Raw genomic sequence first — 15,949 nt, 5'->3', positions numbered from 1 at the left:
TACTTTTGTCGAAGGTCATAGTGTAAGTAGGGTTTGTCCCGAGTATGTTAATGAAGTAAGTAGTTGAAAGATCTTTCCATTCCAGAGGCCCGAGTGTCAGCCATGGACTTTTCTTTCTCTTTGTCGCCTAGTTCCCAGCACAGATATTCCACACCCCATGCTTTCACATTCAGCGCCTCCAGCCCCTCCTCTGAAGGCTCCCTCTCCCAGAGGCAGAGGTCGACGTCCACGCCCAACGTGCACATGGTCAGCGCCACCCTGCCTGTGGACAGCAGGATGATCGAGGTAACGGCCCGCGGGGGCAGGAGTCGCCGTCGGGCGGGCTGACAGTTGCGTCAGAGAGCTCTGGGTTTCTAACCTGGTAAGGAATGTTGCAGCAGTTTCTCAGGCCCCTGGACTTTCCGAATTCTTATTCACTGTATCCTCAGACTAGCTTAATAATCCTGTTGGTATATCATTCAAATGGAGAACTGAAATTTCCTGAAGAGATGTTAACATTTGAGCTCATTCTTTCCAGGTTAGATATGAAGAGAATTTCAGTGAACTAGTGGATAAGTTAGAATAAAGAGTCCTGTTTTTTTGGAGGGGGAGTGGGGAAAAGAAAATAATAGTGATAGAGGACTATGAACTCTCTGAAAGACTTTGTGATTTTATTTAGAAATAAAAGGGTGGAGTCCTAAGGTTTTAATAAGCAGATATTTAGGGATATATGAAAGTACCCAAAGCAAGTGTTTTCAAACTGCTTTTTCTTTGCTTTGCTTTATGGTATGTTCTGTTTGTTTGGTTTGCTTTCTGGTTCATCTTTATTAACAACTGAATACACTTAAAATACTTCGTTTGTTCTTTATTCTTCTTATTTCTCATTGCTTTGGACTAGAATAACAGCCTGAATGCTTCTCCCAGGGCGTGGTCCAGACGATTTTGTGTGAGGGGAAGAGTAGGTATTCTTCTTCATGCCTTTGCTTTCTTATAAACTAACAGGATTTCTTAGACTGTCAGACAGTAGACTGTCAAAAATGAAACAATCACTGCATTTTATGTTTCTTATCAGACTTGCTTTCATGTTTTCTTTTTTGGCAGCAGCATGTTTAGGAGTTAAAAAAAAATACCATATGTGGTATTGTTGATAGGTGAAATCAGTTTCTCAGGTGGGATTTTGAGTCTAAGGGTATTAAAAATTGTTCTTTAAAAATAATTTTCAACCAGAGACTAATGCTAGTTTATTTACTTCATATTGAATACCATCACTATCTGTTTGCATTTTGTTTAGAAACAAAATGTGTCAGTTTGGTTGGTATACCCTGAAAATCCTTTGATACGAGGTTTTTTTTTTTTTTTTTAAATCAGAGACAGCTGTGCTGTCTGCATCCTGAATTGGTCCTTGAAAAACCTAAGGGCCACCTTCGACCTCAGACACAGCTCACCATACTCAGACCTCAAGTCATTTCTAATATACTTGTCCTTTGAGTGTGGGGTCTACATTGGTCGTTTAGGGGCACTTTGGTTATCACACGATTATTGTGAGGTGGTGTGTATGCAGACTATGAATCTTATTATTTTATTATGATGAGCCAGTTTTTACCAGTAATATACAAGTAATATAGCCAGTAATATACCAGTTTTCTTCTGATATATAATCTGTTCTTGTATAAACACACTATTATAGTTAGAGGGAACATTAAAAGTGAAAATTCTTGAATTGTAGAAAAACTGGTGACTTCACTTTCACTTTTCACTTTCATGCATTGGAGAAGGCAATGGCAACCCACTCCAGTGTTCTTGCCTGGAGAATCCCAGGGACGGAGGAGCCTGGTGGGCTGCCGTCTATGGGGTCGCACAGTCGGACATGGCTGAAGCGACTTAGCAGCAGCAGCAGCAGAATAACTGGCACACCTGTTGTGCTTAATCCTGTCTGTACTTCAGAAGCAAAGCAAATTTTTTTTTTTTTTTTTTTGCAAAGCAAATTTTTGACTCCTGTGTTTTAAAAATTTGATTCAGCATTTTTAAAGTACACTTTCTTGCTTTGTATAAACCATCTTAGTTCTCTTTAATATTTAGATTTCAAGATGACAAGTCAATCCAGCTGTAGAAATTAGCACAGGAAAAACAGGGAAGAAAATTACTATGGCATTAAGAAAAAATCCTAATGCATGGGGTATATAATTCTGGTCAATAAAAATACGTTGTGCCATGCTTTGACTGAAAACAATAGATTAGTTGAATAGTAAAACTACAGCCTCTAAATATTCTACTGAAATTCAGGTTTTTTTGGGATAAAGGATTGTCCACCTGGCAGTCATCTTGTCATTCTTAAAAGCATGCAGATTCCTAGATTTCCCACCTTTTCTCCTAGACATTCTTAGATCAGTTCTACTGGTGGAGGGACTTGGGAATCTGTGTTCTTACATACATCTCCAGGTAATTCTGAAGACTGACCAGTTTGGGGAACCCTAGAACCAGGCTTTATTGGTAAACTCTGAAGATGGGGCTGCCAACGCTGGGGGTCTTGGCCTGTGATTTCTCTCATCTCTTGTAAAGATACCACAGAGCGCGAGCATTCTGGTAATAATTCTGTGAAAAAAGTATCTGTGGTTACACAAGCAAAACAGAGTAGGACTTCCAAGAAAAATGTCCTTTTCGAGGATATGGGGATGAAGTGGTTTTATGTTGTTGTCATTGATATACTCCAAGTGAGCATTTTATAAAATGAGGATGTAGGCCTCATGGGAGGGCCCTGTCATCCACACTGTTCCAACTAAACGGTTTCTAATAAATTCTAAAGGTAACCTTTGAGCTCTCACCTGAGTAGAATGTGGCTCATTTCCGAGCTCACCCGCAAGGTCTGAGGAACATTGTGTGATGTGCTCCTGGCCGAGGCCCTCGGGTGGTTATCTTCAGTTCCGTTTCTGCCACCTGCTGGCTGTGTGGCCCTTCCCGTGTCCCTTTGCCTGTCTCCATATGTTGTCTTATGTGTAAAATGTAGGTTTCAGACTAGGGGATTTACGGTTCTCCCAGCTTTCCATGATTTCAGGCTTGGATAAAGTATGTAGACATGGTGCTTACCCTTCGCAAATCTAACTCCTGGGGGAGTAAGAATGAACTGGGCACTGAATCCCTTGCTGAAAAAGAGTACTTTTCTGAGCTTCAGTGGAGCAAGATCCCCAACCATTGGAAATCTCTCAGCTTGATAGTAACTTTGTTAGCCTTCCTTTAAAGAGTACTAGTCTGCTGTGTGCATTGCTTTCTTCAGAGCAAAAAGAATGTCATGTCCATCGTGTATGAGAAACTAGCATCAGTCCTCCTAATATGTAATAACAGTCCTGGAGATACTGGCCACAGACATTTGATAAATTGAATCAAAGAAAAGTTAGTGTATGTAACTAGACCTTTTGTGATTTAGAGATTTTATAATCTCTTTTGCTCTTGTAAATCCTTATCCTCCCTCTCCGTCCCCTAGAGAACGTCTTTTCTAGGGCAGAAATTGATGCTTTCCTTTTCTGTTTCAGGATGCAATTCGAAGTCACAGTGAATCAGGTACTTGCTTAAGTCATTTAGCAGACAGCAACGGGCTCTTTCTCTTTATGCTGTTGTATATTCTGTTGGCTTATCCATGAGTGGATCCTGTTTGTCTTGTCTCTTAAGGCTCCCCTTCAGCCTTGTCCAGCAGTCCCAACAATTTGAGCCCAACAGGCTGGTCACAGCCCAAAACCCCTGCGCCTGCACAGAGAGAGCGGGCGCCAGGCTCCAGCACCCAGGAGAAGAACAAAATTGTGAGTGCGCCACAGCACCCCCTGCATGTCTGGGTTCCATAAGAGAAGCCTAGTCAGAAAAGGGGATGCCGTTAATTTTAGGGGTGGGGAAGGCTAATTATACATGTCAGTGCTGTTTTTGGCACACTTGCCCTGGAAAACTTGCTGGTTTGTTGCAAGGCAGGGCACAACTAAAATGGTATTTTCTCAAATGGCAAAAACTAGACTTATAGTAATAGGTATTTTTAAAAGATCTGGGAATGGATGGATTGGGTTGATCCTTTCTTTGACACCCTCATTCAACAGAGTTTTAACCATTCATGGAATATATTCATGATCTGTGCTTGCTTTAGAGGCCTCGTGGACAGAGAGATTCGAGCTATTACTGGGAAATAGAAGCCAGTGAAGTGATGCTGTCCACTCGGATTGGATCAGGCTCCTTTGGGACTGTTTATAAGGGCAAGTGGCATGGTAAGTTTGGTACCCCCTTGCCCCCACCAACTACCAGGGTGAAATCCTGTTTCAGTCCAGAGAGGGCCAGGTGGGCTCACAGCAGCACTGTCCAAGGGTACCTGTTCTGTCTCAGTGACACTGCATACTGTTCTTTGTAAGACTCAACAATCTATAATTGGTACAAAAAAGTTTTCAGGATAACTTGAAATCGGTGAACAAGGGTTGAACACTATAGTCGAATGTCACAGTCTCTTCTTTCTTATAAATTGACTAGATAGTGTCAACCTGGGAGGGACACGCTTTGAAGCTCCTTAAATGTGTTTAAGAGTCTGTTAGGGTCATGCATTCCAGCAAGTTAAAACTGGCAAGGCTCTTAGAGATTTTACATGCAGAAAAGCAAGGTCTCAAGAAGGGGAACTGGCACACCCATGGTCAGACAGTCACACAGTAAAGCCTTGAGCCTCCTAAGGCAGATTTTCTTTGCTCTGCCCTGGAAATTGGTTGTGGGAACCTCTGTCAGACAGGAATGCACAGACTGTATTCTTGAATCTGTATGGAGTTGATGTTCTTATTTGAATGGAAACACTTTGTCACTTGGAAGAAACTTTGTATTTTAAGGTCTGTAGCCACAGCTTCTTTATTTTGGCAACACACTTAACATTTCTCTGTCAGGTTTTTATTGCCTCTGCCTTTAAAATGTCAGCAGATAGAGTATTTTCTTGAAAATGCTACATGTTCTCCAAAAGACATCTCTCCTAAATTCAGATTTTAATAAAACAAAAAGGCAAGCAAGCAGACCAACAAAGCCTCACAAAACCACACACAGAGTCTAGAGTGCCTGCATTTCTACCTTGGGTGCCACCATGTCTATCTTTACACATAAACGGACAAAGGCTGAGAGAAGTCATGAGCATAAAATGTGTTGGAGCATTAAGATTCAACTTGTTAACAACTGAGAAACACTTGCAGCGTTGCGAGTAGCTTATTAACATATGGGTTTTCCACTTATAACTAATCATCTGACAAGTCTCTGGTTCTTTGTAAGAACTGAGAAAGGACTGAATATTTGTAAATTACATGAAGGGGGATTCCTTTCCTTTTGAAAATTGCATCTAATATACTACTCTGGCCTGCCTCCCAGGTCACCGAGAAATTATGCTGTTGCTGAATATTTTGTAAATAGATGTCATAAATGTCTTGGTGATCCCTTAGAAAAGAAAAACACAATTTTGTGAGATAGAGTGCTTATATCTGAGACAGCAAGCCTGTACGTAATTGCAGGAAGTAGAGCAGAAAATACTTCTTTTAATGCTTCAATTAGGAGCATTTTATCATTTTTGTACATTTTAAAGCCTCTGCCAGAAGCCAGTACATGCAGTTTAAGTGTTGCCCCAATTTAAACCTCCTCCTATTGAGCATTTTTATTGGGGGTTCATAATTTTTAGAGCATTAGATTTGCCACAGTACTGCCTTTGAGATTGTAGATTTTCTCTCAGTTATGAGCTTGTAGATTACTGTAAGGAGGTATGTTGCACTAGTGTTACTTCCATAAAGACAACCGTTAGAATGTAGATAACATCTAATGCTTTTAGGATTCTAATTTTTCAGTTAAGAGTCTCAAAAGTCAGAGGAGTGAGGAGCTGTGGACTTTTAGGTCAGCCTCTCAGAAAGCAAGATGTGGTCTGCAAATGAAGACGAAGAAGGAGAGGGTCAAGGAAACCATGATTTCTAGAATGTTTTATGCTATGCCTGCTTCCTTCCCCCCCCCTCCATGCTTTTCTGATTCCTGTATATAATATGTTTTATTAGATTCCTTGAAAATTACAGCTGTTTTGGTGATTTTTAAATGCTTTTTATTTTGCCCAGCTGCAGAACAAAAATAAAAAATAAGAAAAGGTCTTAAAGCAGCCAAGGTGGAAGGCCTCAGATCTGTGAACGGAGCCCACTGACTTCACATACAGAAGAGACTCTTTGGGCCCGAGAGCCGAGTCTCTTTTTGAGTGTGAATTTGGGGTCTCCTAATTGCAAAAATGCATTAAAAGTGATGAAGACAGCAGCTGAAGCTGTCAAACTGTTAGCAGCAGGGTCAATCTCTCAGGGCTAGAAGAGGCAGCAGATCCCAGACCAAGGACACTCAGGGGCTGCGTGTGAGGTCTGCAGCTGGTGGAGCCATACGTGGGGACCCCCAGCCCCGCCTCAGGCTGAGGCTCATCTTGACTGAGTCAGTACGAAGAGGAGGAATGGGGTTCACTCTGTTTCTGTTCTAGAAAGCAGGGCTGTGTATAGTAAGTTTTAGACAATCCCAGATGATTAAAACAGGGAAGTTAATTGACGTATAAAAAGGTAAAAAGAAAAAGAAAAAAAAACCCACTTCAGATTCATCCTTGAATATTAAGGGCGTGCCCGATTAGGCTAGGCCCGCGGAGCGGTATCCCTGAGGGATGGCCAGCCTCGCCTGGCTCCCGCCCGCAAACTCCCCAGCCTGTCCCTCCGCCACCCCGGCCCTGCCTCTCAGCTGACTGCCGCGTTGAGCCGGTTCACCTTCACGAGATTCTGGCCTCTGTCCCTTCCAGGCCTCCCGTCACCTCTGCCTGTGCCGAGCCTGCGCCCGTGCTGCAGACTCCCCCCCTCCTGGACTGCAGGCGTCACAGCACACGCTAGCCTTTTCCTGGCATCTCTTTCCTCCCCCTCACCTCACTGTGTTCCTGGCGTTCCTCGTCCAAAACTGCCTCTTCCCTTGGCTGACGTCCCCTCTCCCTCCGAAGACCGCCACCCTCTCTGCTGACATACACGCTCCCCTCTTGTGTCACCGCCCTCGCCTGCATTCTGTCCTGGCTCAGGGGCTCCAGAATGGGCAGTTACCCAGAAGACTCTCGTCCCTCTGTCCGTCATCAGAGCTTGGGGTCGGGGCCGCACGGTGCACCAGCTCTGTCTGCCCGGGTAGAAGGCGGCTCTGAACACACAGTGCATCTCTGCCGTCCACAGGCAGCCTGGGCCCTCTGCAAATTCATGTGGCAGGAAATTGGTTAGGAACCAGGGTGGAAGCTGCTGTTAGGTGATTTCACTTTCAGATGATGCGGAGATGGTAGGGCAGCGATCTGTCATGAGAACCATCTCTCTACCATTTGGCGCCCTCAGAAGTGAAACGAGTGCCCCAGCAGAGGTGCTGGGGTGCTGCCGCGGGCATGGGCTCGGGATGTGGGGGACTTGGTTGCCTCCGAGGTGCCGCTGAGCTGGACTCCCCCTGTCTGATCGCTTGTCCTGAAAGCTGGCGTCCCCATAGGGCTTCAGGCAGTTTGTCATTGTTACTATTATAAGGACGACATAACTCTTCTGAAAGTGGCTTCTGAATCAGCCGTACCTATAAAGTAGAATTGCTCTGTGGATGTTTCTGAAGTTACAGGAAGAGTGATTGACAGTATTTTAGTTATAAGTACAGCTGTTGGACTGGGTTCTAACCCTGGCTCTGGCTTTTTTGGGCAGTACTACCTTGGCCAACTGACCGAACCTCTGTGCGTTCCTTGTAGGGTGAGGCCAGCAATGCTAACGTCAGAGGGCAGCTGTGAGGATGGAAGGAGGTGCTGACCCATGAAGGCAGGCACGTCAGGGTGCAGTGAGCGATCACAGGTCATCGATAGGACTAGTTTCTAATGGGATTGAAGGCAGAGGCACTTCATTACAATACAGATCTTTGAATCTGTGCAAGGAGCATCTGGGCTGTCACTGGCCCGCTTCTGGGCACCAGCCTCTGGCCCCGGAGACTCAGCATCTGCTGGGCGGCTCACACCCCGCTGCTGTCGTCCTCACGGGCCCAGGTTGTGACGGTCACCTCACCACCAGGGACGCCAGGCTTGACAGGAACAGCTGAAACCGAGCTGGTTCAAGGCCTGTGGGGCGGAATTTTAAGGATAGTAGTATAACCTATTTTTTTTCAGCCTCTTGAATAACTCAGAAATTGGCATAGTATTTGTTCTGTGTAGGGCTGTGATTTTTGAATAAGGGATTCACTATCTCTTCCTCAGACGAGTGTACATGAAAAATGAAGTTAAGATCATTCAGCTGCACTGACTGTAAACTCATTTGCAGGAGACGTTGCAGTAAAGATTCTGAAGGTCGTTGACCCCACCCCAGAGCAGTTCCAGGCCTTCAGGAATGAGGTGGCTGTCCTCCGGTGAGTGGAGAGTGGGCCTCTGCGGCTCTCTGGAGGGGCGGGCGGGACCTGCCTCTGGGGGCAAGCTCCCTTTCGAGTGGAAAGGAGTGGAACCTTCTTCCAGCTCCTGTGCTTGTTAGGCCTTGAGAAGAGCCGCTCTGATGACACCAGCCTTCCACCGCCCCCGCTTCTGGGCTCACCACCTCAACAGCTCAGATTCTGTTGCTGGGTTTTGGTTTGACATAGAGAGAAATAGGTTCTATTTTCATATTTATTTCCAAGAACTCTTTATAGCCAAATGGCCTTAATTTGGACTTCAAAACCATCAGCTTTTCAGTCTTTGTGGAGTCCCTATTTAGACTCAGGACTAGGCTGAATGGATGGGCTCCGCAGATGGAGTCCCTGTGACCCCTGTGGGGAGCTTGGTGGGTCTGTGCTGCTGGGAGGGGATGCCTTTTCTGCCGTCCAGGCCGGCACCCGGGCGGCCGCCCTGCTAGCCCAGAGCAGCGGCTGTGTGGGCGCAGTCTGCCGTGCTTGCTTTGTGAGCCCCGGGGTTGTCGGCACAGTGGCATCGGGGCACACCGGCTGCGCTCGGGGGCAGGATGCACCTCCCTGTTTGCAGAAGCGCAGAGCCTTTTGTTCCTCCCCCTCCAGCAAAACCCGGCACGTGAACATCCTGCTCTTCATGGGGTACATGACGAAGGACAACCTGGCGATAGTGACCCAGTGGTGCGAGGGCAGCAGCCTCTACAAACACCTGCACGTCCAGGAGACCAAGTTCCAGATGTTCCAGCTGATTGACATTGCCCGGCAGACGGCTCAGGGAATGGAGTGAGTGGATGGCTTGACGAGTAGGAGGTCTGGGGTCTGTGCACCTTGTCCCTAAATCACAACCAAGATTAGGGAAAGCTAAGTCTGTTAAGTGGATTCTGTGATATTTTTGCCCACTGGAAGTGAACCCGTGGGGTGGACTGAAAGAACGAGAAAGTTGTTCTTTGCCTGAGCTGTCTACCTGCTTGGGGCTCAGATTCAGGTTCCAGCTGCTGCCCTCAGAGTTCAGCCAGACATCCCAGAACACAGAGCAGGCCGGCGGCTTCTGGGGGGCACCACGCCTCGGAGGCGTAGCCGTCCAGTGTGGTTTATCCACCTGAGGGTTTATTAGATGTCACTTTTCCGATAATTTGTTTTCCTTTGAAGTTCCCTGAACTAAAGTTGTGCTTGGAAGTGGTTTATAAAATCTCCTGTTGTGCTTATAAAATTCATACAGAATTTGCATGGTATATGTTTTCAGAAATGACTAGTGACTCATTTTTTAGAGCTGAAATTCACCCCTAGAGTTGAGGTTTTTTTGTTTGTTCAGTATATTCAGAGTTGTGCAGCCATTACCACTATCTAATTTTAGAACATTTTCAAGATTAATTAGATGGAAGTCTTCTGTGTCTGGCTTCTTTCCCTTGGCACGTTTTTGAGGCGTTCATCTGCGTTGCAGCGTGTTAGTACTGCAGTCCTTTCTGTGGCTGGAGAACAGTCCGCTGTACAGATACGGTTTTACTTGTCAGCTGATGGACATCTGGGTTGTCAGAATTACCTTTTGAATAAAACTGATGCTAAAAGACGACCCTTCCTGTTTGTGCTGTGGCCTCACTTTCAGGTCTGAGTCCTAACGGGGACCACACTGAACCAGGGCAGGACCAGTACCCATACTGGGTGGCCAAAAAGTTCAGTTAGGCTTTTCTGTAAGATGCAAGTAAACAAATAACCGAACTAACATTTTGGCCAACCGCATAATGCCTCACCTAGGAGTCAGGCCTTCCAAGTGGTTTGCTTCTTTGATGTAATTTGAAGGAAGCTGCTTTTTACCAATGTCTCTCAAACTGGTTTTAATAGATTTATTTTCCCTTCACAGCTATTTGCATGCAAAGAACATCATCCACAGAGACATGAAATCCAATAGTATCCTTTGATGGTGGTTTCATCAGACTGCTCAGTTCTAAATTTAGAAGACTTTTAAAGTTTACTTCAGCAAAAGTGACTTTGGAAAGAGTTCCACGAAAGTTGAGATACTTGTTTTGGTTATGCTTGAAACAGGCCTAATTTAGAATGCTATTTATTGGTAAATTTAACTTGGGGGAATGGGCCTTTTGTCTCATGTTTATTTCTGGTTTGTGGACTATATCTGGTCAGAAAGTAGATGCAAGTCGAAAGTTATAAGATTTTTAAAATTATTACTTGAAATTGTCTTTCTTAAATGTACGTAAGTGGTTTCCTTAGAGACCGTTGGAATCAACCCTTTTCTGACTCTAATGTGCTTTTGCAGAAGGGGAATGAATAAAGGCGGTTCTTGTGCTGTGGGTGTGAAGTAGACAAGTGCACGCCTGCCTCCCGCCCCCAGCCTCTGAGGAGCAGGCTTTGCTTCTGGCCTGTGGGAGGCACAGCGGTTGTGTTGGGTTGGAATTTGGGATGTGACCTACTTGGGGCGTGTGTCTGAGGCAGGAAATAACCTGTTAGTGGTGGGTTTGGGGGCCAACACATCACACCAGGAGAGCAGACACCAGATTCTAAGGAGGTACGGATTACTGGGCATCAGCAGATCGCACACGTCGGCCTTAAACTGCCAGACTACTTTACCCGGGACAGAGGCAAGTTTGGTTCTGATTTTGAAGTCACTACGGTATCTGTTCTCATGGGAAATGTCTGAAGGCAGATCTGTTCTCATGGGAAATGTCTGAAGGCAGACAGCACTCAGGACTGAGGTGTTTCCCTTGGTCATGAGAGGGCGAGGCGCAGGCCGAGACAGTGTGCACAGGTTGCGGGGCCGTGCTCACAGTCTTGGGGTGTTGGGCCCTGCAGGCTGCAGGGAGCCCTGCTCCCTGTGAGCGTAGCGGGAGGGACAGGGTTGGCCGGGCCCCTCGCTCTGGTCCCCTCGGCAGCGCCGCAGGTCCAGTGCAGAGGAGGCCGAGAGGCGGTGCCAGGGGAACTTAGGGTGGCTTTTCAGGAGGAACGGGACCGTCCTTCTAAACTAGCGTCCTTAACGAGCATTGAGATATATTTCTCCATGAAGGCCTGACGGTGAAAATCGGTGATTTTGGATTGGCCACGGTGAAGTCACGCTGGAGTGGTTCTCAGCAGGTCGAGCAGCCCACCGGCTCCATCCTGTGGATGGTGAGGCGGCTCGGCACCCACGGCGGGTGGGGGACCAGGGGGCCGGGGGTGAACTCCCAGCCGAGCCCAGAGCACCTCCATGCCATGCCCTGTGCCGGCAGCTCCTGGGCACACAGGTTCCTGGAGGGAGCTGGCGGCACACAGCGCAGCGTGGAGTTGGGTGGTGGGGGTGCTGGGTTCACGTCGGGCTCTGAGCTCATGGATCCTGAGCGTGGGAGCCCTTGGGGGTGAGCAGCTGCAGGGCTTTCTGAGGACAGGACAGGCATGCTCAGCCCCGGGACAGCCAACCTGCCTCCTGGACGGCTGGGGCGCCCAGTAACAGATGCACTTGGTTCCGCAGGCCCCAGAGGTGATCCGGATGCAGGATAATAACCCGTTCAGCTTCCAGTCCGACGTCTACTCCTACGGCATCGTGCTGTATGAGCTCATGACGGGGGAGCTCCCTTACTCCCACATCAACAACCGCGACCAGGTGCGTCCCCAGCGCCCACCCGCTGGCTCTGGGAAGCCCGGGCCGCCGCCTGAGCGGCAGGGTTAGAGGCGCTCTGCTCACGGCCCGCCCTCCCCCGCTGCTTCCCCAGATCATCTTCATGGTGGGCCGCGGGTATGCCTCCCCAGACCTCAGCAAGCTATACAAGAACTGCCCCAAAGCCATGAAGAGGCTGGTAGCTGACTGCGTGAAGAAAGTGAAGGAAGAAAGGCCTCTTTTTCCCCAGGTAAGGCTGGCTCCAGGCGCTCCAGCGCATTAGAGCGGGTCTAATGACGCGGAGGCGGCTGGACACGCTGTGCGTGGGGTGGGAGTCTGTCTTGGGCCCGAGGGGAAGCTGCTGCAGGGACACCCGGCGCGCCCCCCGAGACCGCCCTGGCGCCTCTTTCAGATCCTGTCTTCCATCGAGCTGCTCCAGCATTCTCTGCCCAAGATCAACCGGAGTGCCTCGGAGCCCTCCCTGCACCGGGCGGCCCACACCGAGGACATCAACGCCTGCACGCTGACCACGTCCCCTCGGCTGCCTGTCTTCTAGCAGCCCCGCGCCTGCGCCCGGGCTGCCGGCGGGAAGGGCGGTCAGCAGGCACCACCGTCTGTTCCCTTTCTGTGGGGACAGAGCTGGTCTTCCGAGAAGCTGCTGCTAAGGACCTTCTACACCACTCAACAGGGCCTTAACTTCACGTTGCCTTTTCTGCCCTTTCTGCCCCGGGAGGAGGAAGCCATTCGCCAGCTGGTCTGTCCTGCTCCCCCGGTGGCCCCCGAGCTCACGAGCTGACCTCCTCCAGATGCACCCGTGGCTGCTGATGGCCACACGCTGGGCCCAGCTGTCAGCTGCAGGAGTGTCTTTGGAGCAACGACCACGCTCAGAGGGGAAATGAGGTGCCAGGCAAACCAGCCGTGACGTGGGACGTATGGACTAAGCCAGCTCCTAGGAGGGTCGCTGTCACAGAAGGCGTTCTCTGCAGACCCCTGGTGTGGCGCCAAACAGGCAGCTTTGCACATAACGCACCAGACGGCCCAGGGCTGTCGGGACTGTGGCGGCCTGGACGAGCCCGCTTTGGTACTAGGGACTTGACTAGGGGACACGTCCTTTTCCTGACGGGCTCCAGTGCTGGGCTTGGTTCCACCAGAGGCGCTGGGCCTCCCCGCCCGGGGAGCAGTCCTCAGCCTGCCGAGTCGTCTTCCAGGGGCAGCCCCCGTGGGGCGGGGCCTGGCCAGCCTTGTCTCTGCATCACATCACGTGTGCAAGGAAGCCAGGAATACCGGTTTTCTTGATAATTTGGATTTAATTTTGTTTTTATCGCGCCTGACAAAATACAGTTATTCAATTATGTTATTTTAATAAAATAAATTAAATGTAGGTTTAATGGCTGTTTCCTCCTCTTAAAAGTAATCCTGAGCTCACAGGATCGAATTCCGTTTGTTCAGCCTTCTGGAGCAGAACTCCAGAAGCAGGAAATGGGCCAGTCTCTGCCAGAGTGAACGGAATCCAACCTCTGTTCACCCTCCACTAAAGAGTTAACTGTAGGAATTATGCAGAAAAGCAGTCTAAACTCAGGTAGCGAGACTCCTTTACCCATACTTTAATACAGTTTATAAAATATCTGCTATCTACAGATGTCTATAAAAATAGGTAATTCAGGCTTGGAGTGAGTTCTGGGATTGACAATATTTTAAGCTCTTAAAATCACAATTGATGAGACACTTGTATTCAGTTTTCCTTAGGACCACTGCTGGGTTAGAACTAGAAACTGTTCTTAGGTACTGTTAAATTTGTATAAAACTTCAACTCAAACAAAGCCAGTTTACAGAGGAGAGTGCACAGGAGCCCTGGGTACAGGGACCCTCGGGTCACAAGCCAGCAGGTAAGAGCCAGGGGCGTGTCCGCAAGGTTGTTATCTGCCCAGTGGCCCCGAAACAAACCCTGAACGGGGGGCTGTATCTGCTCTGCCCCCTGCTGCTTCAGGAGCCCCCCCCTCAGAGGAGCATCCAGCTGCAACGCTCCTGCCCTGCCTGGGGCACTGGAGTGCCCTAAGCCAAGCTGTGAGCCAGGGAAGTATGGTGTGCGGCGCCCCGTGTTCTAAAAGCAAGGTGCAGATCCCGTGTTGAGCACACGCTGTTTGCGCACACTAGGCTCAAACAGGAGCCCTCTGAAGGGGGAGGCTCCTTTGGGGATCCGAGCACCTGCTTCTGGAGGGGCAGCTCCACGCTGGAGGGGCGACTACAATAGCAGCTAGAGAAGCAGGACCCCATCTACGTGTTAGGTTATTTTATATCCTTCACTCTTCCCACGGCTGTAATAACGGAGTGGCTGAGACCCAGAGGAGTACAGCCCCACTGACTCTGGCACCCGCCGCCCTGGGCCGCCGTGGACGGAGCTTGGCGCGCCCGGCGGCAGGAGGCTTGGCCGCAGAGCCCCCGAGGAGGGCGCGGCCGCTCTTCAGGTTTCGGAAGGCTCCACCCCGGACAGGTGCATGAAGAGGTCCCCGAGCTCCGTCACGTCCACGTCGTCAGTGCTGGGGGCATGCCGGCTCTCTCGGTTTTCGATAAAATCCCAGAGCCGCACAGAGTTAAGGAACTGCAAAGACAGCCAGCAGATGTGCTTGGTTACTGCTAACCGCAACGCGAAAGCGGAGTCTCTGAGACTCCATTGGCATCCCTGTGGCCAACGCCCCGGCAGAGGCCAGGAGTGGCCCCAGTGATACCCACAGGTGGGCAAAGTCCTTACCCGCACGGTGCCTTCGGAGCTGAGCTGTTTCCGCGGTTTCTCAGGCTCTGCCAGCCGCCCGTCAGGGTAAGCATGACGGTAAAGGCATTTGCTTCCAAATGGACAGGTCCCTCTGCCTTGCTCAAAGTATTTACAAGCTTTTTTCCTGAAAAGCAAAAGAGGATATGTCAAAACCTGGGTGCAGATGAACCACTCCTCTGCCATTCCTGCTGGAGCGGGGTCAGCCTCCCGTCCGAGGCACTGACGGGGAGGCTCAGAGATGCCGGAAGCCGATCTCCATGCTGGATGGTGGTGCACCGTGCTGCACAGCCTCCCGCGGAGTCTCACGCACACGGGGAGCCCCGTGCGGCCAAGATCCCGAAGCCGGGCGACTCGCCTCAGCCCAGGGTCCCAGCACTGGCTCCACCCCGGCAAGCTCCCCGTCCTCCCGGCCAGCAGTCATGTCAAGGTGAACACAGGAGCCTGGACCTCGGCTGCTGCCTTACGGGTCTCATTCCGATTTCCCTTGGTCCCACCCTCCAGAGCAGGGCTTCTTCACTCTGGGCCACAGACCCCCTGCTCAGACCAGTGTGTGCCTACAAAACGTAGTCGGAAAGTTAAAACTTTCCCCATCTGCAGCTTCTAGCTACAGATCTCTGTTAAAAACCCCTGCTCCTGAAACTCAAAACCAGACAGACAATCCACATTCCTTGCTGAAATGAAATCTGTGGGCCAAAGTTATCCGAAGCTGAAGAGATGCCCAAGAAGCCGGAAGGTGTCTGGAGAAGGTGGAGAGATGAAGCCTGACCCCAGATGACCAGATGCAGAAGGTGAGGCCAGCCGGAGCCCAGCTCCCCACAGCCGTCCTCCCACAGGTCTGACCCACACACAGGGGCCTCGGTCCCGTTCCCAAGCTTCTGAGCAGGTCCTCAAAGAACTGCCCAAGCCAGGGGTTCTTACCAGGGTCTCTGGGACACTGGCTTTTTAAAACGTGTCATGTTTGACTCTAGTCCCCACCCCAAAATGACTTTTCCCAGCCTTATCTGGCCACCAAGTCTACAGAGCACCTCCCCAGGCGACCCTCCTCTCGGTTCGCACACTACCAAAGCATTTGGGGCGCCCCTCTGGGGCGGCTCCTGGTGTGCTGTGTGAGGGGGGCAGAACCTGGGGGCCAGTGGGGACAGGACCGTGAGCAGAGTTCCCTGTCGCCCTCTTCCTGGAGACCCCGGTCAGGCTGAGGC

The 15,949-nt window shown here is 49.7% G+C and overlaps 2 protein-coding genes across 6 annotated transcripts in view; one reads left to right on the top strand and one right to left on the bottom strand.

The window, feature by feature from the left end:
* The window catches only part of RAF1 (Raf-1 proto-oncogene, serine/threonine kinase), a 75,967-nt gene extending 62,599 nt beyond the window's left edge, over positions 1–13,368 (top strand). For 2 of the 4 annotated variants that reach the window (XM_027523252.1, XM_027523253.1), the window contains 12 exons: positions 132–285; positions 878–937; positions 3,507–3,534; positions 3,643–3,770; positions 4,103–4,220; positions 8,289–8,373; positions 9,007–9,183; positions 10,259–10,305; positions 11,396–11,514; positions 11,855–11,986; positions 12,096–12,230; positions 12,393–13,368. In XM_027523252.1, coding sequence (XP_027379053.1) covers positions 132–285; positions 878–937; positions 3,507–3,534; positions 3,643–3,770; positions 4,103–4,220; positions 8,289–8,373; positions 9,007–9,183; positions 10,259–10,305; positions 11,396–11,514; positions 11,855–11,986; positions 12,096–12,230; positions 12,393–12,536 — 1,327 coding nt within the window. In that variant the 3' untranslated portion in view covers positions 12,537–13,368. The remainder of the gene's footprint in view (positions 1–131; positions 286–877; positions 938–3,506; positions 3,535–3,642; positions 3,771–4,102; positions 4,221–8,288; positions 8,374–9,006; positions 9,184–10,258; positions 10,306–11,395; positions 11,515–11,854; positions 11,987–12,095; positions 12,231–12,392) is intronic. The other 2 variants (XM_027523254.1, XM_027523255.1) reach the window with 1 other exon arrangement.
* MKRN2 (makorin ring finger protein 2) overlaps positions 13,268–15,949 on the bottom strand; it is a 38,114-nt gene continuing 35,432 nt past the window's right edge. For both annotated transcript variants that reach the window (XM_027523257.1, XM_027523256.1), the window contains exons 7-8: positions 14,730–14,874; positions 13,268–14,579 (exon numbers count right to left, since the gene is read on the bottom strand). In XM_027523257.1, coding sequence (XP_027379058.1) covers positions 14,442–14,579; positions 14,730–14,874 — 283 coding nt within the window. In that variant the 3' untranslated portion in view covers positions 13,268–14,441. The remainder of the gene's footprint in view (positions 14,580–14,729; positions 14,875–15,949) is intronic.

This window comes from Bos indicus x Bos taurus, chromosome 22 (assembly GCF_003369695.1).
Source record: "Bos indicus x Bos taurus breed Angus x Brahman F1 hybrid chromosome 22, Bos_hybrid_MaternalHap_v2.0, whole genome shotgun sequence".
In the NCBI taxonomy this organism is placed as follows: Eukaryota; Metazoa; Chordata; class Mammalia; order Artiodactyla; family Bovidae; genus Bos; species Bos indicus x Bos taurus.
The sequence above is the reverse complement of the archived record's forward strand: the minus strand, read 5'-3'. Positions and strand labels throughout refer to the sequence as shown.